The sequence below is a fragment of the Ostrinia nubilalis genome, chromosome Z (assembly GCF_963855985.1).
Source record: "Ostrinia nubilalis chromosome Z, ilOstNubi1.1, whole genome shotgun sequence".
In the NCBI taxonomy this organism is placed as follows: domain Eukaryota; kingdom Metazoa; phylum Arthropoda; class Insecta; order Lepidoptera; family Crambidae; genus Ostrinia; species Ostrinia nubilalis.
Genome location: NC_087119.1, coordinates 11,016,424 through 11,044,209, shown reverse-complemented (window position 1 = coordinate 11,044,209; position 27,786 = coordinate 11,016,424). Strand labels below are relative to the sequence as shown.

Genomic DNA, 27,786 nt, shown 5'->3' with positions numbered 1-27,786 from the left:
CTGCCCGTACACATCTACACCTAATAAAATATCCACTTTGTTGGGCGTGTGGTACTTAGGGTCAGCCAAGGTAAGTCCCGTTAGATTCAAACCTTCCAGGTCACCAACCTTTTTCTCTGGAAGAAAAGCTGTGATCTTTCTTAACACGTACGCCTTGACCTTGAACTTGATTTCAGGATTGACCCGTGACTGCAAGTTGATGTTAACCGTCGAGTTGATGATGACCTTTTTATCTCCTCCCAGACCTAATACAACGTTTTTCGTCTTTGTCTTCTTTAAACCCAAACCTTGTATCGTCTCTTCGGTCACAAATGACGCCTGCGATCCTTGATCGAGCAAAGCGCGTACCGTTCTCCGTGTTCCGTTATTAGCCTCGATATTTACCACAGCTGTAGCTAATAGTACTTGTTTTCCCGTTTTATTCGCCGAAAAACACGAAGTAATATTTCCTTCTGCACCTCCTGCTTCTTCAGTAAACGTACAACTGACTACTGCCGAAGACCCTTGCTCCTTATCCTCACTGGCTTCTGAAATAAATTTCCCATTAGAATGAAGCAGTGAGTGGTGCTTCCTTTTGCAGATCTGACACCTTGTTTTGATACGACAATACTTAGCTGGGTGACTTCTACCTAAGCAATTGAAACAAATATTATTGTCCTGCACGAAATCTCTACGTCTGTCAACTGTTTCTTTCGCAAAACCCGGGCAAAATGCAAGTGTGTGTGCTTCCTTACATAAAACACAACTATGGTTATTTACATGGAGGGCTTTCAACTTATTTGAATTTTGAGTCACGTTTTTCCTAGGTGTGTTGGATCCAGAAACCAAAAATTCGATTGCGCGGTATCTATTTGTCAAAAACTCCTGAAACATTGAATATGTTGGTAGCTGATCCGCCGAACTATGACTATTCACGTAAAACTCCCAACTACGTTTGGTTTCTGTGTCCAATTTCTGACTCAAAATATGTACAACCATCACATCCCAGCTCCCCACGTTGACACCAATGTTCAGTAAAGTGGACATACAATCATTCGTGGTGTCAATCAGTTCTTTCAGTATGGGTGCGGACTCATTAACCATGGTTTTCTGATTGAAAAATCTAATCAACGTTTGTTGGCATATGTACTTCTTATTATTGTATCGCTCCTCCAGTAATTCCCAACATCTGTCATAGTTACATTCTGCGATCGAAATGTGCTTCACAAGCTGTTCCGCTTCGCCTTTGAGATAACTTTTTAAGTAATGGAACTTTTGAACCTTTGTTAAGTCATCATTATGATGCACCAATGAAGTAAACAAATCAAAAAATGTTGGCCATTCCGAATATTTGCCAGTAAATAATGGTATTACAATTTTGGGCAAATTAAGATGACTCGGTTTCGAAACAACTTGAGAAGCACCATCTTGGGAACAGCAGGGATTCAAGTGCGAAGTAAATTTCAGTAAACTGGTTTTTAACTCACATTTATACCAGGTATACATTTCTTCCATTTTATCATATAAATCATCTTTCACATAAGAGGAATCAGTTAATTCATCAGACCCTGCACCACGCATTAATTCCCGGTGGCCTGATGAGAATTCAGCCCATAACTGTTCCACCAACTCTATTATATTTTCTATGTATTCCTTTGAAATTTGATTTGCTGATAATTTATTGAAATTTACTTTATTTTTCTCAAGACGTTTATAAATGTCATACTGAAAGCGCATTACGTTTTCTATTTCAGTTTTGAATTCCCTGCGTTTCGCCATTTTACGAAATTTAAAAAACAATAAGCGATAAACAAAATAAATCTAAATTTAAAAATAAAGTCTTTAAAAAAGTAAATCGCTTGTCAAAATAAATTCGAAACGCACTGACACTTGACACTTGACACACACTGACAATCGGACGCTAGTACTTCCTCACTAGCATCCGGCTCGAAGGACCATGTTTAACCCTCCCGTAGTGAGAGGGTGGAATTCCCTCACCCTGAGCACTCCTAGCCGTTATCACTCCTACACTGACTAGGGGTACTACTAACTAGTGAATCAAACACCGTCTTGAGGTCAACTGAATTCAAATTTATTCTTTCCTCGGTTATAATAAAGGGCGGGCAAAAAATCTGGACACCGCGCGCTAATATTTTGCCTTAATCTAACAGGTGCCATCTATTAGATTGGCCAAATTACGTGAACTACCTGTCATCTAGCGCGCGGTGACATCTATCGGTAAACCACTAAACCTTAAACCGACGTCAACATAAATATTCTCAAATATATTTTAATTAAGAAAAAAATGAAAATATGAAGGAAACAGGAGCAGCGACATCTAGAGCGTTTTAGGGTAATTAAAAAGTATTTGAATTTATTCACCGATGTCGCTGTTTGGAAGCAAGTTTCACTTCGATGACCGTTGTATGGAAGTTTCCACACCCTGTGTCAGTCAATTTGACAACCTTTGTCGGAAACATTATTCAATGAAAATATTGTCCGAACCCTTTGTATTTCTCTTCGACAAATACTTTAACACATTGTGAACCACTTTTCTTTCACGACTATAAAAATATTTTAGCAATTTAATTCTTAAAACCAATTGCGCACATTTAAAATAAAGTTTTTTTACACTTTGACAGCAATAGACTGACATGCAAGGTGACATGTCAATGAAGTTTTCAGTTACTGTTGCCATTAAAAGAAATTAGTACCATTAGTTTTCCGCAACATGGCGAGGGTTTTTATGTTCCTGCGGGTCTAGTCAAAACGCACTTTAAAATCGCAAACCCATCGCAAACCAGTCGCAAACAAATAAACAAATCGCAAAAGAGGTCGATAACAAAAAAGGCTTAGTCAAACGGCAAAAAATCGAATCGCAAAGCCCTACCTATCGATAATCGAAAGACTGGATTGAAATTTCCCATACAAAGGCTTAGCCAACATGCATTTAAGACTCAATCAAAATCGAATCGAATCGCAACACCCGCCATTTTCATTGCGATTACTAAAACCCCGGTGATAAGCTTGGATTCGATCGAAAACCAATAGGGTGAGTTGCACCACCTAACTTTAAACGTAACTATGACGTTAACCGGTGTTTTTTGTATGGAGTTTGACAGATTTTAGACGTTTGTCAAAGTTAAACTAAGATGGTGCAACCCACCCTAAGGCTGTTTTGACAAGTCCGTATCGCGATCATGAAGCTACAGATAAAAATGGAGGCCACACTCCGAATACCTACTTGAAGCACAAACTAAGTATCACTATCTCGCTCTCTGTGGGCAGACTCGCTCTTTCTAAATAAACAAAAAATATAAAATTGCTCAAATTCAATGAAACCAATGTAAAATCTTTATTTCTTGACATAGTTATCATTAAAACTGATAAGTGTAATTACTGGTAAAACGTTTTAGGAAGAAATTACTGTAAAAAATGTGAAAAATGTTTACAATGATCCAATGTCGGAAATCACGAAATAAACACTTACGCGTGGAATCTTATGTCACTTCCAGGACACCACGTACTACCGCAACCACGCACTACAAAATTTTGCACCAATTCTTGTGATAAAACAATGATTATTTCCTGTAAACAATCTCAAACGAAATTAACTGCTTAATAAACAAAATAGTAAACAGCCGCCATGATGGGCCGGATTGGGCCGATGTTGCCACATGGTACCGATTACCCAGGAATTGGGATTGTAATTCCCTGATTCGCCAACACATTAAGCCTAAATGGCCGACAATTTTGTGATTTTTTATTTAACTAGGAAATCTTAGTTTCAAATATTAATTATTTATTTGTTTAACTTCTGATTTGGTTAGTGAATTGGCTATTTCGAAGAATTTACAAGGAGATTTAAATCAGAAGATAGAAATACTACAGTTCACACTAAAAAGAGAGGTAGGGCCGCAGAGAGCGAGATAGATATAAGTAGGTATTTGACTCAAGTTTTTGTTCCAACTCTGCCCTCCATTTTTATCTTTAGCTTCATGATCGCGATGTCGTTTTGACAGCTAGTTTGACAGCGAAGCATAGACGTAAACAGAGAGCAGAAAGAAGGAAGAAACTAATTTAAAAAAAAAAGCTAGAAAAAGTAAAAACAATCGCAAAGTCATAGACATTTTTTAACTTTTATTCGATTTTGAATGAACTTTTATATCGCCGCGTCGTTGGTGGTTCAATGTGCATTTTGGCTGCCATTTTCCGATCGAATCGAATTACTGCGGGTCTAGTCAAAATGCCATCGCAAACCAATAGGAAGTTTTCACTAATGTCAGTCGCCGCGTCACCAGTAATTCGATTCGATCGGAAAATGGCAGCCAAAATGCACATTGAACCACCAACGACGCGGCGACATAAAAGTTCATTCAAAATCGAATAAAAGTTAAAAAATGTCTATGACTTTGCGATTGTTTTTACTTTTTTTAGCTTTTTTTTTTTTAAATTAGTTTCTTCCTTTTTTCTGCTCTCTGTTTACGTCTATGCTTCGCTGTCAAATTAGCTGTCAAAACGACATCGCGATACGGATTTGTCAAAACAGCCTTAGGGTGGGTTGCACCATCTTAGTTTAACTTTGACAAACGTCTAAAATCTGTCAAACTCCATACAAAAAACACCGGTTAACGTCATAGTTACGGTCAAAGTTAGGTGGTGCAACTCACCCTATTGGTTTTCGATATAATCGAAGCTTATCACCGGGGTTTAAGTAATCGCAATGAAAATGGCGGGTGTTGCGATTCGATTCGATTTTGATTGAGTCTTAAATGCATGTTGGCTAAGCCTTTGTATGGGAAATTTCAATCCAGTCTTTCGATTATCGATAGGTAGGGCTTTGCGATTCGATTTTTTGCCGTTTGACTAAGCCTTTTTTGTTATCGACCTCTTTTGCGATTTGTTTGTTTGTTTGCGACTGGTTTGCGATGAGTTTGCGATTTTAAAGTGCGTTTTGACTAGACCCACTGGTGACGCGGCGACTGACATTAGTGAAAACTTCATATTGGTTTGCGATGGCATTTTGACTAGACCCACTGGTCAGGCTATACTGTCTGTCTACTCACGGACATTGCCCGCGGGCGGCGTGACCGGAGGGAGCGGCGAGCGTTCGGCGAACGAACGAGCAATGTTCGGTTCGCGAGCGAACATCGAAGAAGACGATCCTGACGCACTCTCTTCAACGACTTTGCACAAAACGGTCTCGATAATCTTGTAAATCTATACCGAATAGACAATTATTTTAATACAGTCCACTCTTTTCATTTATAACTTCCACTACACTCACTATCGAAGTAACACTGTCCTATCCATGACATTGTCAGTGGGGCGCCACCGTCAATGCCAGATCGCTGGTTCCGATTTTTGCCATATATAGATGACCCACGCTGAACTGTCCCACCAAACTCAATGACAGGGGGGCGCTACCATCGTTCAACTATATGGTTTCCAACATGGCAAAAATCGGAACCAGCGATCCGGTATTGACGGTGGCGCCCTACTGTCAATGTCATGCATAGGACAGTTCAGTATTTTGGAACTATACCATATAGTTGAACGATGGTAGCGCCCCCCTGTCATTGAGTTTGGTGGGACAGTTCAGCGTGGGTCATCTCTAGTTATCAATAGAACGTGGGTGTTAGTTCTATTGATTTTTCATGGATTCCGTGGAGTTAAGTATGCCCGTAAGCAGTGGGTCTAGTCAAAATGCCATCGCAAACCAATAGGAAGTTTTCACTAATGTCAGTCGCCGCGTCACCAGTAATTCGATTCGATCGGAAAATGGCAGCCAAAATGCACATTGAACCACCAACGACGCGGCGACATAAAAGTTCATTCAAAATCGAATAAAAGTTAAAAAATGTCTATGACTTTGCGATTGTTTTTACTTTTTTTAGCTTTTTTTTTTTAAATTAGTTTCTTCCTTCTTTCTGCTCTCTGTTTACGTCTATGCTTCGCTGTCAAATTAGCTGTCAAAACGACATCGCGATACGGATTTGTCAAAACAGCCTTAGGGTGGGTTGCACCATCTTAGTTTAACTTTGACAAACGTCTAAAATCTGTCAAACTCCATACAAAACCGGCCAAGTGCGAGTCGGACTCGCGCACCGAGGGTTCCGTACAAACCTGTAAGGTTTACAAAGTTCGTTCATTACGACAATCGAGTCATAACTGTTTTTTTTTTCACGGGTTAAAGGCAATTAGATCTAAGTATTTGATATGAATTTCAACTTGATAGCTCTACGCGTTCATGAGGAAAAAAGTAATAAGTTTATATTTATTAAAAAATATATCGATACCTCTGGGCTCAAAGGTCGTAAAGGACAAAGTACGACTTTTCAGGAGAAGCAAAAAACGTTTTTTTATTTTTTTATTTGACGATAACTTTTTTGTTTTTTGAGCTATTAAATTATGACTTATGAAGAAAGTGCTTAGAATTCACAGCATTTTCCGAAGAGGTATTGAAAAACTGGACTAGAGCTGTATTTACTGAGATAGATTTCCTTTACGCCCTCAAAATTTCAATAAAAAGACCTTTACGCCCCTCAAATATTCGTCCTAGGAAAGTTACTCAGGACGTAAGCCTATTTTTATTTCACAAAACTACAAAACTAAGGTAATAAATGACAATTTACATAGTTTTGTAGGTTTTCATGGGTCGTAACGGGACACCCAGGTAAGGTATTATGAAAGGGTAAATTGATGGTTTAGCTTAAATATTTAATATTTTATGGTATTTCGTATGTAATATTACCATTTCTTCACATATTTTTAATGAATTATGGTCTTTTAAGTGAAATAAAATTATTTTCCGTAGCTTCATAATTTAATGCACACAATTTATGAAACTATTTAAGTAGAAGTTTTGATATCTTCGAACTAGAAGAAACTATTTGCGATATAAAAGCTAATTTACAAAATAAATATTATGATGCTTTTAAATAAAACTTCATAAATGTCTACTTTATAGGAAAAACCGAAACCAATTTAATTTTATTTATTTATTTAATCATTATTATTGTTTCGAAAAACTACAAATAGCGGATTTAATTCCATAGGGCAGTCTGTCCACCAGTTGACCTTATGATAATGCAGATAGAATAGAATTATTAAGGACAAAGAAACGAAAACCAAACTATATTAATTATTTATTATATTATTTAACTAGCTTTCCGCCCGCAGCTTCGCGCGCGTGGGCCCCTGAACCCTATTTTTTTCCAAAATAAAATTTAGCCTTATGTTACTCGTGGATAATGTAGCTCTCGAATGGTGAAAGAATTTTTAAAAATGGTCCAGTAGTTTTTGAGCCTATTCATTACAACCAAACAAACAAACAAAGTTTTCCTCTTTATAATATTAGTGTAGATAAGAATTTAGAATAATTATTTTTCTAAATTCTAAATAAATTATTATTTTTCTAAATTCTAAGGAAATTTCAATCCAGTCTTTCGATTATCGATAGGTAGGGCTTTGCGATTCGATTTTTTGCCGTTTGACTAAGCCTTTTTTGTTATCGACCTCTTTTGCGATTTGTTTGTTTGTTTGCGACTGGTTTGCGATGGGTTTGCGATTTTAAAGTGCGTTTTGACTAGACCCACAGGTTTCAAGACGCCACCGGGTCCAAAGCGGGTTGTTCATAATACAACCCACTCGACACTCGATGCGCGCTCAAATTCGAAGTATTTCAATGTTTTTTTTTTATAATTTATCACTTCACTGCACTTTAGAACACAAAATAACACCAAATTTGTACACTAAAGTCGATTAAATAATAAATTGAAACCATTAAAACAGATCGACTATGCTTCCCGTTCAACTACCCTCCACGGAATCGACATCAATCATAATGAAGCGACTATCAAACGTATTTGTACATGTACTTTTGTACCATTAATGATGTGAATAAAAAAAGAATTTTAATCTATAACGTATAATATAGAGGAGTGTAAATTCACATAAGAATACTAAAAACAATGACTTGTTTGTGTACCATATAAAAAACAACGCAGCAATTTTGGTTTTTTCTTTTCTTCAAACCGAGGGCTACTTTTACTGCTACATGATTTGCTACTTTTGTCATCAAAAATGTCAGTATCTAGCAAAGCTATTGACTTGTTTAGTAAAATTGTTTCCTGTTCCTCATAACTTAAACGCTTAGGTTCAACAGGTGGTTCCCAAATAAATTTGTGTTGATTTTCTATATTATCTTTTAGACGTTGGTTATGAGTATCCAATATAGTTTCGATTCCACCGCCTACATTATATTGATTAGGAGGCGGATTATCATTCTTAGTTGGTGGAAATCGACAAGACTTAAATAGCGGACCATGAGGGACGGCAGGGTAACATTTTGGTTTTTCTAAGCAATAATAGCATGGGCCAGGAGTTTTCACTCTCCCAAGAACTGGCATCCAATCATACCAGGGCTCGAATCGACCTTCTGACGAAAAGAAAGGTGCAAAATACTGCAATCGCCGGGACCGATTTACTTTTATTCGCTGTTGTGGTAAATCAGCAGGGCTTGGCTCATTTAAAGCTTTTTCTAATGGTTTCATTCTGATTGTTTTTGATTTAAACTCCCATGTAGGAGATGGACATACCACTCTGTTTTCGTTTTCATCATCCTTTTTTTCGGGTTCATCTTCAGCGATGACTGCTTCTTCATCTTCTTCTATCACGGGGCTTTCTTTAAACCTTACAGATGAAGACCCAAAGGCAGCTGTAGGACAATGCATAAAATGACATGGAGTATAAACAGGGTTGTAAGTGGCAGGGCTTGGGCCCTCTTCACGCCTCGGCTTAAATCTTTGTGCTTTAATTCCAAAAAATGATGGTTCTGGTAATTTAGCATGACAAGGTACATTTGGTGGTTCTGGTAGCTCAAAAGCTCGCTTGACCCAATGATCTGCAGGCCCTGGACGTTGTTCTATAGTGGAAATGGTAAACCTTTTCGCTTTTGGGCCTAAATACTGCATTTCATTTCCTCGAGGTAACATAGGGCTATATGTAGCTGGTCCTGGGCGACCTTCGTTGAGGTCTCTTTGCTGAACCATTTCAATAAAACGGAGTTGTTTAGAATGTTGCCGTCTGTATGATCGGAACCTTTCAGCACAAATTTCAAAATCTGTCGGTTGCTTTACATAAAAATAGTCTGCTGGTCCCGGTCCGCTACCAAACGATTGAGTTGACCGCTTTGATGTCCGTTGACTCCATTTACATCCGTGATAAAAAGCAGTTGACTCGTGAACTGTAGCATCATAAAATGGAGGGCTTTCGTCATCCAATTCGTCTAACAATCTTTTTTGTGATCCATCAGAACGTATATCAAAACCATGATCTCTTTTGGATGGACTTGATAATCCTTCTCCTAAGATTGATTTAGGTGTAGGTCCTTTGAAAATACGTTTACGCACCTTTCCTTGGCATATTACTTCCGGTTCTTCTTCTTCTTCTCCTGTTGGACATTCACAAGAACTTTGAATTCCACATCGACAAAGTAGTGCTTCCAAATCTTCTTTACTAAATGCTTCATATGGAAACCGTGGACGATTGGATTTCAGCGATGTGATATTAGGTATTTTAGCAGGTATAACAGAATCGTAGATAGCATGAGTCCATATTTGACCACCAGGTTGTGTTTTTCGAGGAGTGCGAGAAAGAAATGGTACTTTATTAGCCCGTACCTTACGATCGTCTCCAGCTTGGTATGCTCCTGGTTCTAATAGTCTGTAAGATTTTTGTGGAGGGGGAAATCTGTCGTCAAGGTTGTAGGCCATTATTAGAAATTAAAGACTGATTTATTCATTTAGATACACAAATTCTTCTAAAAACCTTGTAAAATAAAATTTATAAAATTATGTCATTGATCTAACTAAGCGTCAATGGGTGACAACAACAAGACAAGACAGACATGCATGACTTCATACTTCATAATGACGAACAACGAGAATTAAGCAAGTAGGTAGTAGGTATGAACTTATTATATTACTTAGTTATAAAATTATAATAAATAGGATTAATATTATTTGGGTTTAGGACATGAGGAAGACAAAATAAATAACGAGTGTTGAGGTCTACAATACAACGAAACCGTTGATGGCCTCAACTTTCGTTGCGCGATCATTAAGAAAGAATAGTTTAAAGGCACTGGGTCTCTATCAGAAGGAACTCTAGGGGTGGAATCTCCATAGGCGTGGGTTAACGGGCAAGGAGATAATATCTTGGATGGTTGACAATCACTTTTCCTACAATTTAACGTTCCACCAAACTCAACACGCTTTCAAAGATAACCTCGCAGCCGCCTGCTCACACTTGACATGACACAACTCTTTGACAGTTATCTTTTTCTGCGCATCAGTCGGGTGTTACGTTTAGGAATCACAAACCTTCTGCTCTACAGATTTCTACAGATAACATAATATTAAGATTGGTACTATTAATCATCAATAATAATTTGCAGCATCTGTGTCCGGCGCCGACACGGCCAGCCTGACTATCGCACGGCCTCGTGCGCTTAGTCCAGGGTTTGTCCATCTGTAAACATTCAATTTCTCATTATCACAGCTCGTCCATTCCTGACTACAGAGCGTGCGAATATCAGATCGTAGAATCACAATAAATACAGCTGATCAGGGCGTGATGACCCTCGATCAGGAAACCAAACCATTACAGCTGGCCCGGGCGCGAAGCCCGACCAGGAAACCAAAACATTACAGCTGGCCCGGGCGTGAGGCCCCTTCGACCAGGAAACCGGGGTTTAGGTAACATGGCCCGACGCGCAAGGCTTACGCCAAGGCTCCTTCAACCATTTACCTCAAACCGCACCACTACTACTGCTGATCCAGGCATGCAGCCATGCGACCAGGAAACCAGGGTTTAGGTAACATGGCCCGACGCGCAAGGCTTAAGCCAAGGCTCCTTCAACCATTTACCTCAAACCGCACCACTACTACTGCTGATCCAGGCATGCAGCCATGCGACCAGGAAACCAACATTACATCAGCGTGGCCCGGGCGTAAACAGCCCCTTCAACCACGGCAACAGGGTGGCCCGGGCGCCCTTGGCCCGGCCCCCTCAACTCACTCACTCACAAAGGCCCTTCCAGTTTACGTCAATCACAATAATTTCCGTCAACCTGCACCAACTCTCAATGTCTGAGCCAGCATCCTCCATGTAAAACTTGATGAGTTGCGTAGCGTAGGTGTGCATGCTGAAAGATTTATCTCCTTTGAATAGTGCCCTTCGAATCCCACTTCTGATAAAGGCACTGGGTCTCTATCAGAAGGAACTCTAGGGGTGGAATCTCCATAGGCGTGGGTTAACGGGCAAGGAGATAATATCTTGGATAGTTGACAATCACTTTTCCTACAATTTAACGTTCCACCAAACTCAACACGCTTTCAAAGATAACCTCGCAGCCGCCTGCTCACACTTGACATGACACAACTCTTTGACAGTTATCTTTTTCTGCGCATCAGTCGGGTGTTACGTTTAGGAATCACAAACCTTCTGCTCTACAGATTTCTACAGATAACATAATATTAAGATTGGTACTATTAATCATCAATAATAATTTGCAGCATCTGTGTCCGGCGCCGCGGCGACAAGTTTTATTTTGTTTTTATTTTATATGGTGACCTTGCCCGCGGACTGGCTACACTGCTCTATTTGGTATTATCTACTCTCTGGCAGTCTGGCACGCTGACCTCCTTTATTGTTGGCAAAAATCCATACACCCAATCGTAACAAGAAGAAATTCGAAGAAAAAAATAAGAAAAATGTAAAGTGTCAAAAATTCGATTCGTTCGTTTCGTTTTTGCCGATTACAAATTAATAAAATTAATTAGATTTTCGTCTAAATATTCTAAAGTTCCATGTTTTTTGATTTTATTAAGGCTTTAGTACACATAAATTGAATACAATGTCCATAAACCACGTGCAGTTTGAAATGATAACATCATGTGAGCACAGTGCGTCCTAAATAATTTGTACGCGTCGACCATGTAATAAAAGTATTGCAGTTATTTAAAATGATGGGTATCACCCATGTCTATATTTTTGTGATCATCACAATTAGAGCTTTGTCTGTACATGGTGGTGAAAATATTGACGATGTTGATGCGTCGTGTAACGCCACGGAAGCCGCTCGAGTCGAATATGAATACAATACCGATGTAGTCAATAGTGAGCACATAATAACCTTCAAAGGTTATTTCTTCAGAGCAACCCGAAATAATTATGTTGCTGCGGCTTTGAAGAACGCTGGGGTAAGAATGCTTTATTCCTATTTCTCAACTGAATGGTAGGCAAAATCAAAAGTTAACAGGCCTTGTGTTCATATTATGTTAATGAAACACAGACATGATCCACAATCACAGTACATACTTCTGATCTTAAGTATGACGCTGCTGGGAGCTCTTGAGTTTTATGTTCCCATAGCTTATTGAATAGAGATTTCATCTTGCAACTACATTTATTGCAAAAAGCTATGCATTTAAATAAACACTATTTATAATATCTATTCCCTTAGTTGTAATTATCATAATTTTGGTGTTTCCTATTATTTGTTCCTTCAAAAATATTATAAGTTGTTGGCTGTGCATACAAAATATACATATTATAAAATATAACATAGTATGATGAGCAAAGCAGTAAAAATCACAAAGCAAGATATTAAGCCTTGCGAATACGATGTAAATTAGTATGATATGCTGAAAAGTTTATTTTGCGAGTGCCGAATGTATTTATTTTTAATTTATTTTGTAAACTGTTATCTGTGCTAAAGCAATTTTTTATTTTATTTTGATTTAATTTAATCTCTCTTCAATCAAACCATCCCATTATGTTCTCTTATTTCCTAACTTTTAAAATAGTGCACCATTTAATTACAAAATAAATGGAAGTTACGAAGAAATTAATGTATGAATGGAATGAGTTGTGCTTAAGTGGTGGGACCCCCCCCAAAGGGGCATATTTGCGGTTTTTCGCGTTATATCGCGTAAACGACTTCAGTATCGAAAACTGATCTTCATGACGGTTGAAGGGCATTTAATTCTGCATTGAATAATACCAAATTCATATTTTTATAAGTCAGTTAATAAGTCCTTTACGTGGTAAAACCGTAAAAAGTCCCCTTTCGGGGGGGGCCCACCACTTAAGCACAACTCCGCCGAAGTCGAAAACCTAGGATAGTCTTAATGGGCATCAATTGAATCCATTAAAACAATAAAATCTTTTGTAGGAATTATTTCTGATTTAAAATCTAATTCTACTGGAGATATCTTTTAATGAGGATCATTTCGATTTTTAGCTGTAAATGCAGATTTATAGGACTAAGAAATTCTTAATACACAGTCCAAACATTTTTGTTCTACGACAAATATTGACGAAGTTATGGCCAAATTACTAAAAAAGTTCACTGACCGCCCGGCGCGGGGACGATGACGTCACTATATCCGATCCGAACGCTGCCGGCGTACTGCGTGGATAGAAAATATTTTTTTCTAGCCAAACTATCAGTTTTAGAGAAAAACTTGTAATGACATTTATTCATCAGAATAAAGTAAGCTATCGATGGGTAATTTTTAAAAATAGAAATTGTGAAAAATAACGCAAAAAATCCATACGCTCATACGATTCAATAGAACGCAGAGACGCGATTGGGGTCTCCGCAGTGGTATATTTGGCGATTTATTCAAATAAAGTGTTCATAAGTGTTGTTAGAGTCATATCTTCTTCCAAGTAAAATATTAAAATGTATAAGTATTAATTTATTTACTTCTAACAATAAGGTATAGCTGAGGCAGATACACTCTGCCTAGGCTATAAGCAAGACATTGCTATGAAGATCATTTCGATGTACACGCAATACCTACCTGTTATTTAGTTTTTCTGAGTGAAACCTACATACCTACCTATCTATTCGCCGTTCCCATGGGTGGGCCAGCTGCTGCAGGAAAGGACAGCTGCTCCCTCCTCGAAATCTATTTAATCTTAGCCTAGAAGCTGGGTATGACTCCCCCGCCCCCCTCCTCTCCCCAGGTCATAAGCTGGGCATGACTTCTCCCTCGGCCAGAAGTTGGGTATGATTTACCCCCTCCCCCCAGGCCAGAAGCTGGGTAAGGCTTGCCCCTCCCCCCAGGCTATAAGCTGGGTATAACTTATCCCCCCCCCCCCCCCCCCCTCAGGCCAGAAACTGGGTATTAGCATCAGATTATGTATTATTATGTTCAATACAAACAATCATTAAGTTACACTCACCCCAACCGCGTCTCCGCATTGCATCGAATCCTATGAAAATGTGGTTTTTGGACATAGCGATACTTATTTTTCACAATTTTTATTTTCAAAAATTACTGGTCGATAGGTTACTTTATTTTGATGAATAAATGTTATTACAAGTTTTTCTCTAAAACTGATAGTTTAGCTGGAAAAAAATATTTTCCATCCCAATAGTACGCCGGCTGCGCTCGATTCGGATATAGTGACGTCACGCGGCCCTGCGTACGTTGACTTTTAGCGGCAAAAACGGCCTATGTTTATTACTTAATATCTTCGTAAGTAATGGCACAGAATAATAATAAGTACTACAATGGTCCGATTTGGATAATTCAAAAAGATATATCTTTCTTATGTCTTAAAGATTAACGTAGATACTAGTTTTATTGAATTTTCTACAACAGTACTGATCCTCATTGCAATGCTCTAGCTTGAGCAACAACTGGTTAACTTAATGAAAATAATTTTTGCTTTTGTTTGTAGGTTTCAAATTGGACAATAATTCAGCGTAACAATCCGGCTAAGGAGTTTCCTAGCGACTTCGACGTCATCGTCTTGGAAGATGAGAGGAGGCGCGCGCTAGACGCCTTGCGGGATCACCCGGCTGTGAAGAGAGTTACCGCTCAAAGGCAGGTCCAGCGGACCATCAAATATGTTCAGGAGGTAAGGCTGTTGGTGGAAATAATTGTCCTTGCTGCGCCTTATAATACAGCTAATGTAAATAATTACTTTCACTAAGTTAAAACTCAAATCAAATGATATTGGCATAGTCAAGTAGCTGGCGTACTAATGGTAAGTCAAATAATTTTGTAATATAAACACAAAATATATTTCAGTTTTATTGTGACTTCATGTCTGTTCTCTGTGTTTTAATTTTTAAGAATTTTTAAGATATATTTTACATTGTTGTGCCTGAGAATCTATTGCGACGTTGCGAGTGCTATTTTGTCTAGGTGGACTGATTGCAGCATTTTTTTAAGTTTGAATAAATTTAAATTCAATTTATTTAATACTCTGCTTGCACTGATTTGCTTCCATGTGAGGCGAGCAGTGGCCTAGCGCGAGGACTTTACAATAATAATACTAATATTAGTCGTCCCGGCGAACTTCGTACCGCCATTTTTATCTTGTATAAAACTGTGTCACCGTTTTAACCTTCCCTGTGCTACCCGCATTTTATTAAATAGGTACGCTAAAAAGTCTTTCCATTTTTATTTATTTATTTTAAACTTATATGCACATAAAACAGTTTACATAAGGCGGACTTAATGCCTTTCAGCATTTTCCTCCAGTCAACCTTAGGGCCAAACTAAAATAAAGTAGGCAGTATAAAATTGATATTAAGTTATTAACTTACATGAAATAAGATCACACAAATAACATATTAGGAATAGATACATACATAGATCCATACTTAATTGTTATACAGTGCACATATGGAAATAGTTGAAACTAGACCTATTTTTATCGACAAAAAAGAGGTCAAAAAATTTCTGAGTTTAAAAAAAAATATATAGATTTTTTTTCTTGCAATTACTTATTTTAAAGAAAACGTAATAAGTTTTAAAGTAAGAGGTATATAATATATCATGATAAAATAAAAACAGTAATTGTGCTAAATAACAGGCAATACTAAAAATACATAAAATACTCAAAAAATGGCAAAAAATAATAAAAAAAGGATAAATTTTGAGAAAAATCTGCATTTTAATTCGTGTTTTTTTTGTTATTTGATAAATTTCTCCAAATATTGCCCATAACATGTGGTTTTTATTACTTTGTGTTATTCTTTATCATATTACCTTTGTAAAACCAAAAATCTCATGTCTCTATCATATCCGTATCACAATGTTTGCAATAAATCTGAAAAAAATCAACCCGGAAAAGAGATAAAAAAAAAAAAATCCTACTAGGTTATGACATTATAAAAGGTTACAAAATTAATGATAACTTCTAAACTACCAAAAATCGTAGCACATGTATGGGGTGATTAGGGTAGCCCTACCTCTGGGCTTCGGCTTGACACTACTTTTTGGGACACCCTGAATAGAAACATTGACAAAGGTCACAATTAGTTTAATTATAGAATTCATTGAAATCATATCGGCCTAGGTTATAGAAAGAAAGAAAGAAACAAAACAAACGCTTTCTATTTTGAGAAGCTGATAATAAGCAGCTATTTATTATTACAGGACAGGATGTAGACATCCTGCAAAGCTTATTTGTTAAGAAAATCGAAGATTAAGCCTTATTCTTAGACTACCACGCGTTTTCGTTAGTAAATCATAACATTAAAATAAGTACATAACAACATCAAAGTAGTGTGGGTGGTTTGTCGTACTCTAAATGAAGAACGTCTATATTAAAGAAAAGTAACGCCAGGTAAATTAAATTGTATTTGTGATTCCACGAAAAACGTTTTCACTTGGATTTATATGAGATTTTTTTCAGTCTGGTAACTTTCTCACAATGAGAGCTATTTATAGTCTGTTAGTTTGGAAATACTATTATACGTTTCACATGTTTTGGTGGGATATGATTTAAGTATAATCGCCGTAAAATCATAAACAAGATTTGACCGATGGACAGTACCAGCGCGGCTGCCGAGCGTAGTTATACGCTCTCTATCTGTGTGGCAGTGTGGTTTTCTTGGAAGCTGGGCTAGAAGCGAGTGTTCGAATGCCACGGGAGACCATTTCACCGCTGGCTCTGGCGATCAGGCTAGGCTAGGCTAGATCAGGGGGAGACCCTTTAATCCCACACCAGTCTCGATCCCCACTCCGCTCAGTTCGCTCGCACCTTAATAGCAAATCTCTTTATCCCCTCAGCCCCCGTCATTCCTGTGCGGCATTGCACGCGCGACACACGTATTCCTATTTTCCCAGCAACTATGGACGAAAAGTTCATAGATTGCGTAAAAAAGACATCCTTGTCTTTGGAATACTAGAATAAATAAGTATAGGGACTTAGACCTTAAATCAGCAGCTTGGAAAGATGTTGCTGCAAAAACACAGATGAAGAATAGTAAGTTTTTAAACATTTTATTGCATGTTTATGTTTACTATGTACGATGTTGCGATAACCATTATTTTTCATTGCTTGTAACTTATAATATGTCAAGAGCTTATGGTTCTAATTATAATCGAAAATTTTGGGTTTTGCTTCAAGCATTCAGTTGCATAAATCATTATTATTATTCATATCTATGTAACACATGAACACAACAACCTCATAAAACCGTACTCGCTTTCACTGACATATTTCGGCGTGTTCGCTTGAACCAAGCGGTGTCTGTCGCGACTCGCTTACAAGCGCGTCAACGAGCGAGGTGAGGTGCGTACCTTGCGCGTTATACGCGCGTCGCGCCTATTTGCGCTTCCAAAAACGAGCTTAAACCTACGCGCGTACAAAACGCTAGTTCGTATCCGTTATAAATTCAATATGAAAAATGTGGAATAAACATTAAATGGATTAAAAGTCTATGTTATTTAAAATGTAAATTTTGAAAAAGTTTATTATTCATAGGCCAGTAAAATAAAATACAAGAATAGTTCAAATGGGTTTAATTCCTTCAAAAAGTACCTATTAGGCATTTTTGCGGTTATACGATTATATTTTGTAAAGGACTTACAGTAACGAAAATTTATCTTCATACAAAATACAAATACACAATATTTTATTCATAGACACAAGTCACTAATCACAAAGCTTTGGATCTGTTTGTGTGAAAAGCAAAACCTAATATGCTTGCTAGTTATAAAAATCTGGAACCACATTATCATTACTGATTACATAACTACTTTTAATTATCATATTATTTTTGATAGGTTATGCAGCATAACGCTATAATAAATGTTTTCTTTTTTACAGGTGCAGCAGCAAAAAATAAGTGGAAATACTTAAGAGATGTGTACCGCGAGACAATAAAAAAATTTTTCAAGAATAAAAACACAAACAGCGACCATATGAAGATATGGAAATATACCGATCAAATGAGTTTTTTGCTTCCACACATGAGTGTTTCATCACCTCCAGATTCCTCGCTAATTCAGGAGGATGCAGCTAATACAGAACCAGATAGGACACCACTATTAGAAATGGAAACCTTTGAAATAACTAATCCTACAGAGCCTCCATTATTAATGGAGAATAATCCAGAACTAACAACTGTACAGAGGGACGAGTTACTTACAGTAGTATTTACATCAAGTGATCCGTTGAAAGTTTTTATGGATTCAATGTACCTAAGCATGAGGAGAATGCCAGAGTATAGTCAAGGAGAAATTAAAAAAAAACTGTTAAACTGGGTAGTGAAAACTGAAGATGCTCTTCCCAGAGGGACGAAGGACATTCCTGTACAGAAGGACAAGTTACATACAGAAGTAATTAGAAGTGACCCTTTGAAAGTTTTTATGGATTCAATGTACCTAAGCATAAGGCGAATGCCAAAGTATAGTCAAGGAGAATTAAAAATAATGCTGTTAATTTGGGTACAGAATACTGAAGATTCTTTTTCCAGGAATAATTTATCGATTCCTGCAACGAACCAGACAGATTATTCTAATATACAGTTTGCTGAAATTCCTGGACCCGGCGGTACAGCCCATGTGCAGCAAATTGTATATGAAGATAAAAGTAATTCAGAGCTTTTGGAAATCGTTATAAGCGATGATAGTGATGATTAATAAGTTTAGTTATTGCTCTATTTTAATTTATTGTTGTTAATTTAAGGAAAACTTACATTCGCATTAAGGCAAATAATGATCTCTTGTAATAGCCCAATAATTTAGTTCAAATCAACCTGGTTACTTGGAAAGTATTCCAGGAGTTTTGAAAATTTGTGATTGTGTGTAGATTTCGATGTGTTCTTCCCGAATTTTAACTTTGTGACCGCGCGCGCACCGCCGTACTTATTGAAAAAATGCCGCCTTATAGAAAGTTTTTGATAATATGTCCCTTCCTATTTCTTTCTCGATAAAATTATTTATACAAAAATAAAGTAGATAAAAGTAGTAGATAAACTGTCACTTAGACATGTATTTTTTATCCCTCGGCATAACTAGACACCCGGCGTTTCCAGTCAAGTGCAAAGACAAAAGAACTGGCAACGTAGCCGCCGCGTGTAATATACAGAAACCATTACGAGCTACTTTTGACCCCCTCACAACTCAAAACCTATTTAATATTTACTTTAAAATTAATTTAATTTACCAGTTTGGCCATTCAACGCGGAAATGCAGCCAGTATTCTGGGCATCATGTCGCATTGTTTGCTCAGCGATTTAGGACATATTTTATTTGTAAATATTTAGTCTATGTACTAATTCATAAATATGTAATATATTGCAATGACAATAAGATTTTATGTAACAAAAAATACCCGTTTTACTAAAAAATAATAATACTGTATTGATTGTCTTTACTGTGACAAACACTTGTGAATATGTTCGATGCATTGTATTGTATACTGTAGCAGTGGTCGTACTGTCTTGTTTTGAGTGAGTTGGACACAAAAAGGCAAACCGATGATCGCGTTTGGTATTTATAAGTATTATGAATTAGAAATGTAATGTAATATGGAATGTAACGGAATGTAATGTAATGGTTCGGCCAAACAGCGATGGCGATCGGACTTAAATGCATTCATCGCCATCGCTGCACGCCGGCTGATCGCCTCGAAGATAAAAGTAATTCAGAGCTTTTGGAAATCGTTATAAACGATGATAGTGATGATTAATAAGTGTAGTTATTGCTCTAATTTAATTTATTGTTGTTAATTTAAGGAAAACTTACATTCGCGTTTAGGCAAATAATGATCTCTTGTAATAGTCCAATAATTTAGTTTAAATCAACCTGGTTACTTGGAAAGTATTCCAGGAGTTTTGAAAATTTGTGATTGTGTGTAGATTTCGATGTGTTCTTCCTGAATTTTAACTTGACTGTGTCTGGGCATCATGTCGCATTGTTTGCTCAGCGATTTAGGACATATTTTATTTGTAAATATTTAGTCTATGTACTAATTCATAAATATGTAATATATTACAATAACAATAAGATTTTATGTAATAATAAATACCCGTTTTACTAAAAAAAAAATAATACTGTATCGATTGTCTTTACAGTGACAAACACTTGTGAATATGTTCGATGCATTGTATTGTTATATTGTTGATATTCGATTTATTAATACTGTATTGATTTTCTTTACTGTGACAAACACTTGTGAATATGTTCGATGCATTGTATTGTTATGTTGTTGATATTCGATTTATTAATACTGTATTGATTGTCTTTACTGTGACAAACACTTGTGAATATGTTCGATGCATTGTATTGTTATATTGTTGATATTCGATTTATTAATACTGTATTGATTGTCTTTACTGTGACAAACACTTGTGAATATGTTCGATGCATTGTATTGTTATATTGTTGATATTCGATTTATTAATACTGTATTGATTGGCTTTACTGTAACAAACACTTGTGAATATGTTCGATGCATTGTATTGTATACTGTAGCAGTGGTCGTACTGTCTTGTTTTGAGTGAGTTGTGCCGGTTGTGCATATTGTGGTAGTTACTCTTGAAATGTTGGACACAAAAAGGCAAACCGATGATAGCGTTTGGTATTTATAAGTATTATGAGTTAGAAATGTAATGTAATATGGAATGTATTAATTAAGGTTCGGCCAAACAGCGATGGCGACCAGACTTAAATGCATTGATCGCCATCGTTGCACGCCGGCTGATCGCGTGTGATCGCGTTAGTTTGGCCGAACCTTTAATGTAATGCAATGATGTAATGTGTTAATGTCATGTAATGATGTATTGTATTAATAATGTATTAACGATCGAGCGGATTCCTCTCAACACAGGTATTTTTTACAAACTTAAAGAGAGCATTTCCCCAACAAATGTTATTTAATTTTTTGTATTTAAAATTTTTATAGTGAAATGTTTACGCTGTTGAAAAGCCAAAAAAAAAACTCGGAAAGCTTTCCAGGTAAAACAAATGACTGGACTACTAGTCATACCTTGTAATTTTAATTGAAATACATATATTAATCGCATCCAAATTTTAGTCTGTTTATTTTATAAAATACCTATCCCTTTTTCAGAAATGTCCTCGCTGGCATTGTAAATAACTGTTTCAATGTTTTTATAAATCACTCTGCTATACTTTAGAACACAAAATAACACCATTAAAACATTTTAGGTAGGTAGGACAAGCTATATTTGGGATGTATTATGAGCGCACTGGAAAGGGCCTAACTACTGATTAAATGATTCGATTTTCATGTAAGATCTTGTCAAGTCTAGGTAGGTACTAGTTAGGTATAAGCCCTATACTCTGATTTTTAATTCGACGGAATTTTGACATTTCAGAAGTGTTGCCAACATTGAAACATTCCCACTAAGAATGGAGAGCATTTCACAAATTAAAAAATAACCCTTTCTTGAATTTAAGGTTTCACTTGAAAAACTAAGGCTTAAAAATGTAGGTACTGATCGTTTCAAAATGGTTATTTGAATTTTTATTATCATATTTTTGAAGTTACAAAAAAATTGAGAAATTATTTTTCTATTACTGGACTCCCTGGCCAATAATCCATGGGTTACAAACCTTTTTTATGAAAAACCTTTTGTTAATAAAATCTTAGCTTCATAAAATAATCAATTTAACAAGATGCCAATTTTATAATCCAAGTTGATTATGATACGATAATGATGATTGATGATCAATAGATATTTTTGCTTATGATAATATGTTGTTTTACTGAGTTAAAAACACGTTTTTTTTTCTATTTAATGTCTAAAATGTACATAATAATTAGTGTACATTGAATTCACAAAACAAAATTTCATTTCATATTATTTATTAATAATTCAAAGCAAAAAAGGCTTATTACATCTGAATTGTCAAAAAATTACAGCTGTCAGAATTCCGTCGAATTAAAAATCGGACTATAGTTATAACTAAATTGGTTGCAAATGACTTGTCGAACATAAGGAATTCCCCCGTTCGCTCGTTATAAGTCATTCATATTTATGTAGCTATGACACTCACAACACAAATAATGTGGCTTTATATTGGTAAAACAATTTTTCAAAATCAGTTCGTAGTACCTAGTAGATCCGGAGATTAACCTTTTTTGTCGCGGAGAAAATGCTTTGCGCACTCAGTCGCCCAGGTACAGTCTGCGAGAGTGCATGCGCGTGCGTAGTTCTGTCGCACGCTCGAGTTGCAGTTTCTCATTTTTGTATCCTGACGTTGCAAAGAGTTCTTCAAACGGTTATGTAATTCGTCAAAAGTAGTTATAGACATTCTGAAGTACTTGAAAAACCTGTCTTCATGTGCTCGTAGATCTGGGAATAATGTATAGAATGCACCTAATGCTTCTCTTTTCATAGTAATTGGATGAACCCAATAATTTCTTGATATTTCTTTCCGGTGCAGATATTTTCGTCTTCGATATAAAAGCCACATTGCAATTATTTGTTCACGGTCCATCTTTGAAAGTATGAACGGGAACTCTTGTCGGCTCTCTAGCCGATACTGCCGCCATCAACCGGGACATGTGAAAGCTCATTTGACACCGGGTACCCGACGCCGGTTAGCCGGCAACCGGGACATGTGAAAAAGCCTTCACTGGTTGGGTTTTTTTTATTGGCGGTCAAGCTATAGATCCTGGCTACACAGGAGTTGCAGCGGTGGGAACGCAAGGTGGGAATAGTCCCGTGCCGCCTACAACCTCGCGAACTCACAAACTTGACTTTTTTATAATGTACGAGCATAAAATTCTCGTGTCACAGTCACAGTGTTTCTGACAAAACTCCTCCGAAACGGATTAACGAATTTTTATACATTTTTGTGTGTATATTCAGTAGGTATGATATAAAACGTAAACTATTTTTTATACCTCTAGGTGATGACAGTTTTTAGCGCGTACGACGTCACGGGCACATCATAGTATAGATTTCAGCTACATACCTACTTTAACTTTGTAAGGTCGTGACCGTCAGTGAGTCAGGGATGAAATCGATTATTATTCAGCTATGCGATTAATGTGCCGTCACGATACGGCTTTTATAAGTGCCGTCTTCTTGCTTGGTACACTCAATAATGCTATTTCATTATCTATCTTTCGTAGGTGATATTAATTACAAATTATGGACAAACCGTCCGTGCCGTGCGATCTATCCCGGAGCTCATTAGTGGGGGATTAAATTTAAAATTAGCAAGCATTAGATAATTCATGTACGAGAGATGAAAACAGAGAAGGGTATTACAGGATCAGCTTACAAGCACTAATTAGGAGCGCTTTACCCCGAAAATATAATTGTACCTAATAATGATTATTATAATTGTCGGTGTTAGACCAGTCAAGCTAAAAAACGGTAACCTTAGACTGAGAGTTATTACGCTGTAAACTTGCAAAAGCTTTTTTTGGCATTCTAAAAAAAATCTCAACAGTCTCATAAAATCTTGTGTTCGTGTCTTAAGAATTCAGGATGAAATATCACAAAAGCATCTTGCTCTCGCTGTCTGTCTGTTCTATTTGTTCTAGTCTTTCTGTCTAGTTTATCTAAGTATCAGTAGTTTATACTATTTACATCTATTATGAACATTGTAGAGATCACAACAAGCATAAATTATGATAAAAGTCGGGTACCCATTATGAAGTGATTTTACTTTCTATTCAATAGTACACCAAAGTTTGCAAGTAGGAAAAACGTATTATACCTTTACGTAGACACTTTTTAAGACCAATTTGTAAAAGCATACGCTCGTGCTGCTTTCAAGTTATTTATACTCTGGATAATGTCACCTTCCATTTTCTAAATAAATAGTACTCCCGTTGTTTAACGTTGGTAACCTCACTCTAAACTGGTGAGAAGGTAACCGTAATCGTTCCTATAGTTTACTTGTAGGTTTGTAAGGTTCCGTATGTAATATGACAACGAATTTCAGGACAAGTGTGGACCTGCCGGGTGCGTTTACACGGGCTGGAGGAACCACCGAGCGCGCGATCTCCATTCGCTACGACGACTTCGCGAGGTACGTGCCATTTATACTTGCCTTTTACGTCAATCCTAAAAAATGAGCTTTTTAAAAACTTTACAGGGTGACTGGAACTGAACCTTCCATAAATATAGACTAGGTATATGCGAATATGATGTGGCACGTTAAACACAGCAAACATTTTCGTCAAACGTTTGAGATAAAGTTGCTTCCTGCCAACTTTTATGCAAAGGTGTAGTTGCGCTCTATTCACGATCCAGCTTCGTTTGAACTGACAGTGTTAGAGTGAAACAGAAAAGATACTGCTTATTAAAACACAAATATTTGTTACTCTTTCCCTGATTAGGAATCGTGAAAGAATATTGAATCACCTACATTTCTCTATTGTTATAATTAAAAATGTCCTATAACAAAGGGATATAATTAATTTCTTGTTACACCCGTATTATCAGAAAAACGTAAACATTCTGATAACCTATTAACTTTCTTGCATCATGCACACATAATATCAAGAAATACCTACTAGTAGTCAGATTTAGTAAAAAGTTCGTGCGAGTTATTTATCATTATGCGAAACTTTTCCTCACATGTAGGTTAACTATGACGTGAGTTTCATTAGAAAATTGATCATATTTAGCTAACTTATTCAGGTAAATATTAATCGCTGGAAATGTTTTGCAACTAGCTAAATATGAGAGCCAATTCGGTATATTTTTTCCAAACATTCGTCGAAGTTCGAGAGGAAAAAGTTTCCCGAAAACACTTTGGATTCGGGAAAACTTATGGTCCTCTTTTTCTGACATAGGATTTCGATGGGTATATTAAAAATAAAGAACGTCTCTCAGGTCAGCTAGTTTTAAATAAACTGTGTATTGGTATCTTTTATTGCTAAATTGACCTGGCGAGTCTAACGAAGCCAGTAGTCCTTTGAATGCATAACAACCTAAGAACAGGCCGGCTACTACAGAAGTACGAATATATCCGAAGGTGACTTCTCATAAAGATACATCCGGTGAAACGACCCGTGGAAAGATACAGCGAACATTGTAACTATTATTATCACATCTTCTTTGTTGAATGTAGAAATACATAAAATATTTTGCAAGAATAAATAGGCATGATGTATTTTTTATTTTGGTGCATAAAGAATGACCTCTCAAATCTCCCCGGGACTTATTTGAAAATCGGAATGAAACATAAAAAGTACTCGTATTTAATGCATCGCGTTAGGACTTTTTTCGGCAGCTACTTTTAATGTTGCGGTTAAGTATCAAAACATTTTCTTTAGTTTATATTTAATTCTTACAAGGTATAATAAATATTTTTGTAACAAATAGGTAGGTAAGTAATAAGATAATGAATAAATTGGCGTCATTGCAAGTCAGCCAGCTAATCTGCAGAACTTGGTGAGCCAAATCAAACCAGAGTTCATTCATACCGGATAATGTGAGAGACGGCGGTAAAATAAGATTGACACGAGCAAAAGGGGAGGCACAGGACGACCAAGTTGACTCTAGCTGGGATCCGTCTTGAGGACATTACAATATTATTTTATCTTCAAATAAAATGGCTTATTGATCAATTACTATATTTTGGTCTATTCACATACTTTGTGTTATTTTTCCTTTAAGATCTATAAATTCATTGATATTTTTATTAGAATGTGATTGAAAATCTTGTCGATGACGTCGCGGCTGCGTGCTGTTAAGACAAATCTTTACGTAGCGTATGGTATCGTTCATGTCCCTTTAGTTTTTTTTATAGATTTTCCCCTGTAGTAGGAAGAACGCGCGTGCTACGAGCATGCTACGAGATTCTCGGCCAGGAAATATTTCATAGTACCATAATGCGAGTTTTATCGAATAAGTAGTTTTTTTTTGCTATTGAAAAATCTGTTACACGGGGCGTCTTTGAAATTAAAAAAAAATATCACCGATTTTAGAGTATTGCAGATCGACCGGTGTATATTTCTTTTTTTATCAGACCGTTACCATGGAAGCATGTGGATTCGTTACGAAAATTATTCTTTTGTACCGGCGAGACAACCTTGACGTCTCCCAGCTTACCCCATGCCTTGTGCCCTGCACCTTGTCGCTATACAGAACCCGTTAGCGGCGTGCATGAATAGTTTAACTGCGATAATATCGTTGTTATGTTCGTTTGACTGGAACCAGGATCAGGTCTAGACGTCTGATCAGAAGTAATCATTTAATCAATAAACGCTCCCGTATGTCGCGGGGGCAATCGCAGCCGTCGTGAATATGCCCTCCAACCCGTCTGCTTCGTATTTCATTGTGTTATGTACATTTCAAACATTCGTATTGAATAATCCTCTCGAGCGCGACATTTGGATGTTTTTCTCGACGTATCTTTGATGTTAACGAACAACATTGTATGCGTGATGTAGTTATCTTTTATGGATAATTATTAGTATGCGCGCATCTAATTAATGTTTTTCTTTTTGCGTAACAGAAAAAGAGGTTATTTGGGGAGAGAGCTTTCTAGAAAAAAAAAATCTTACTGTTTTTTTAGTAATATGCCTAAACCACCCCTTCTGTGGCACCAATTAGCGTGTCTGCATAAAATTAAGTAGTTTCCAGGCGGAGTCGTTAAAGACCCTGTCATCGCCTCTTTGCATTAATTAAAAAGTTGTGCAGTTGAATTTTTCCTTTGTATTTAGAACGGCTACACGTCTCGGAAGCTTCTGAGGACGGTGCCGCGTCAGATCACTTCAGTCCTCAAAGCCGATCTGCTCTGGTCCCTCGGCGTAACAGGTGAGTGAATTTTATATCGTTTCTTATTCTTCAATACTGGTCCTGAATTCGATGCTTCATGTGGTGGCAGAGGGCGGAAATTTTTAACCTATAAGTCATTGTAGACTTAAAGTCTCCAAGTCTGCATTCAGAAATCATCTTCCTTATTGGAAACTTTGAATTTGATAAGTCTTTATAAAGTTACCTTTTACCTACTTGAAAGATTAATACGAGTAAGTATACCTTATGAAGAGATTGCCAAATATTTATATTTAGAGACTCGAAAGTTATTATTTTATTCAATTTCAATAATATTATATGCTTCCGATCAAAGTACGTTATCTCCAACTGTATGTCGAATGATGTAATGTACTTTAACCGTTTGAGTACTTCATTAGCCTGTCCTGTTTGTAAAAAGCTCAATTTAATCACAAGCACTACAATTATGTACTACGATACAATGAAATAAAAGGGGTTACAAATGAAATATGTACATTAAATATCGACTATAGGTTTATGCTAAATCTGTTTATAACAGACGTGGGGGTGGCGGCGCATTCATTAACATCGAGGGGAAATACATCAAAGCCGTCCATTGCGAACGTTTAATACGTTTTCCATAATGCCCCTTCCGAGGGACAGTCGCAGACAGTATAGTTATTAGTGGGCAACAGTAATTCGGAAATCACTTTAGCGCGCATCGAGTCCCTTTATTTATTAACGGGAGGGGGATATTCGTTTGTTTGCCGTGT

The 27,786-nt window shown here is 36.8% G+C and overlaps 1 protein-coding gene across 1 annotated transcript in view; it reads left to right on the top strand.

Annotated features, from left to right (window-relative positions):
* Positions 1 to 11,771: 11,771 nt before the first annotated feature.
* The window catches only part of LOC135086944 (membrane-bound transcription factor site-1 protease), a 52,402-nt gene continuing 36,387 nt past the window's right edge, over positions 11,772 to 27,786 (top strand). The window contains exons 1-4 of the mRNA XM_063981769.1: positions 11,772 to 12,245; positions 14,740 to 14,919; positions 24,231 to 24,317; positions 26,962 to 27,055. Coding sequence (XP_063837839.1) covers positions 12,009 to 12,245; positions 14,740 to 14,919; positions 24,231 to 24,317; positions 26,962 to 27,055 — 598 coding nt within the window. The 5' untranslated portion in view covers positions 11,772 to 12,008. The remainder of the gene's footprint in view (positions 12,246 to 14,739; positions 14,920 to 24,230; positions 24,318 to 26,961; positions 27,056 to 27,786) is intronic.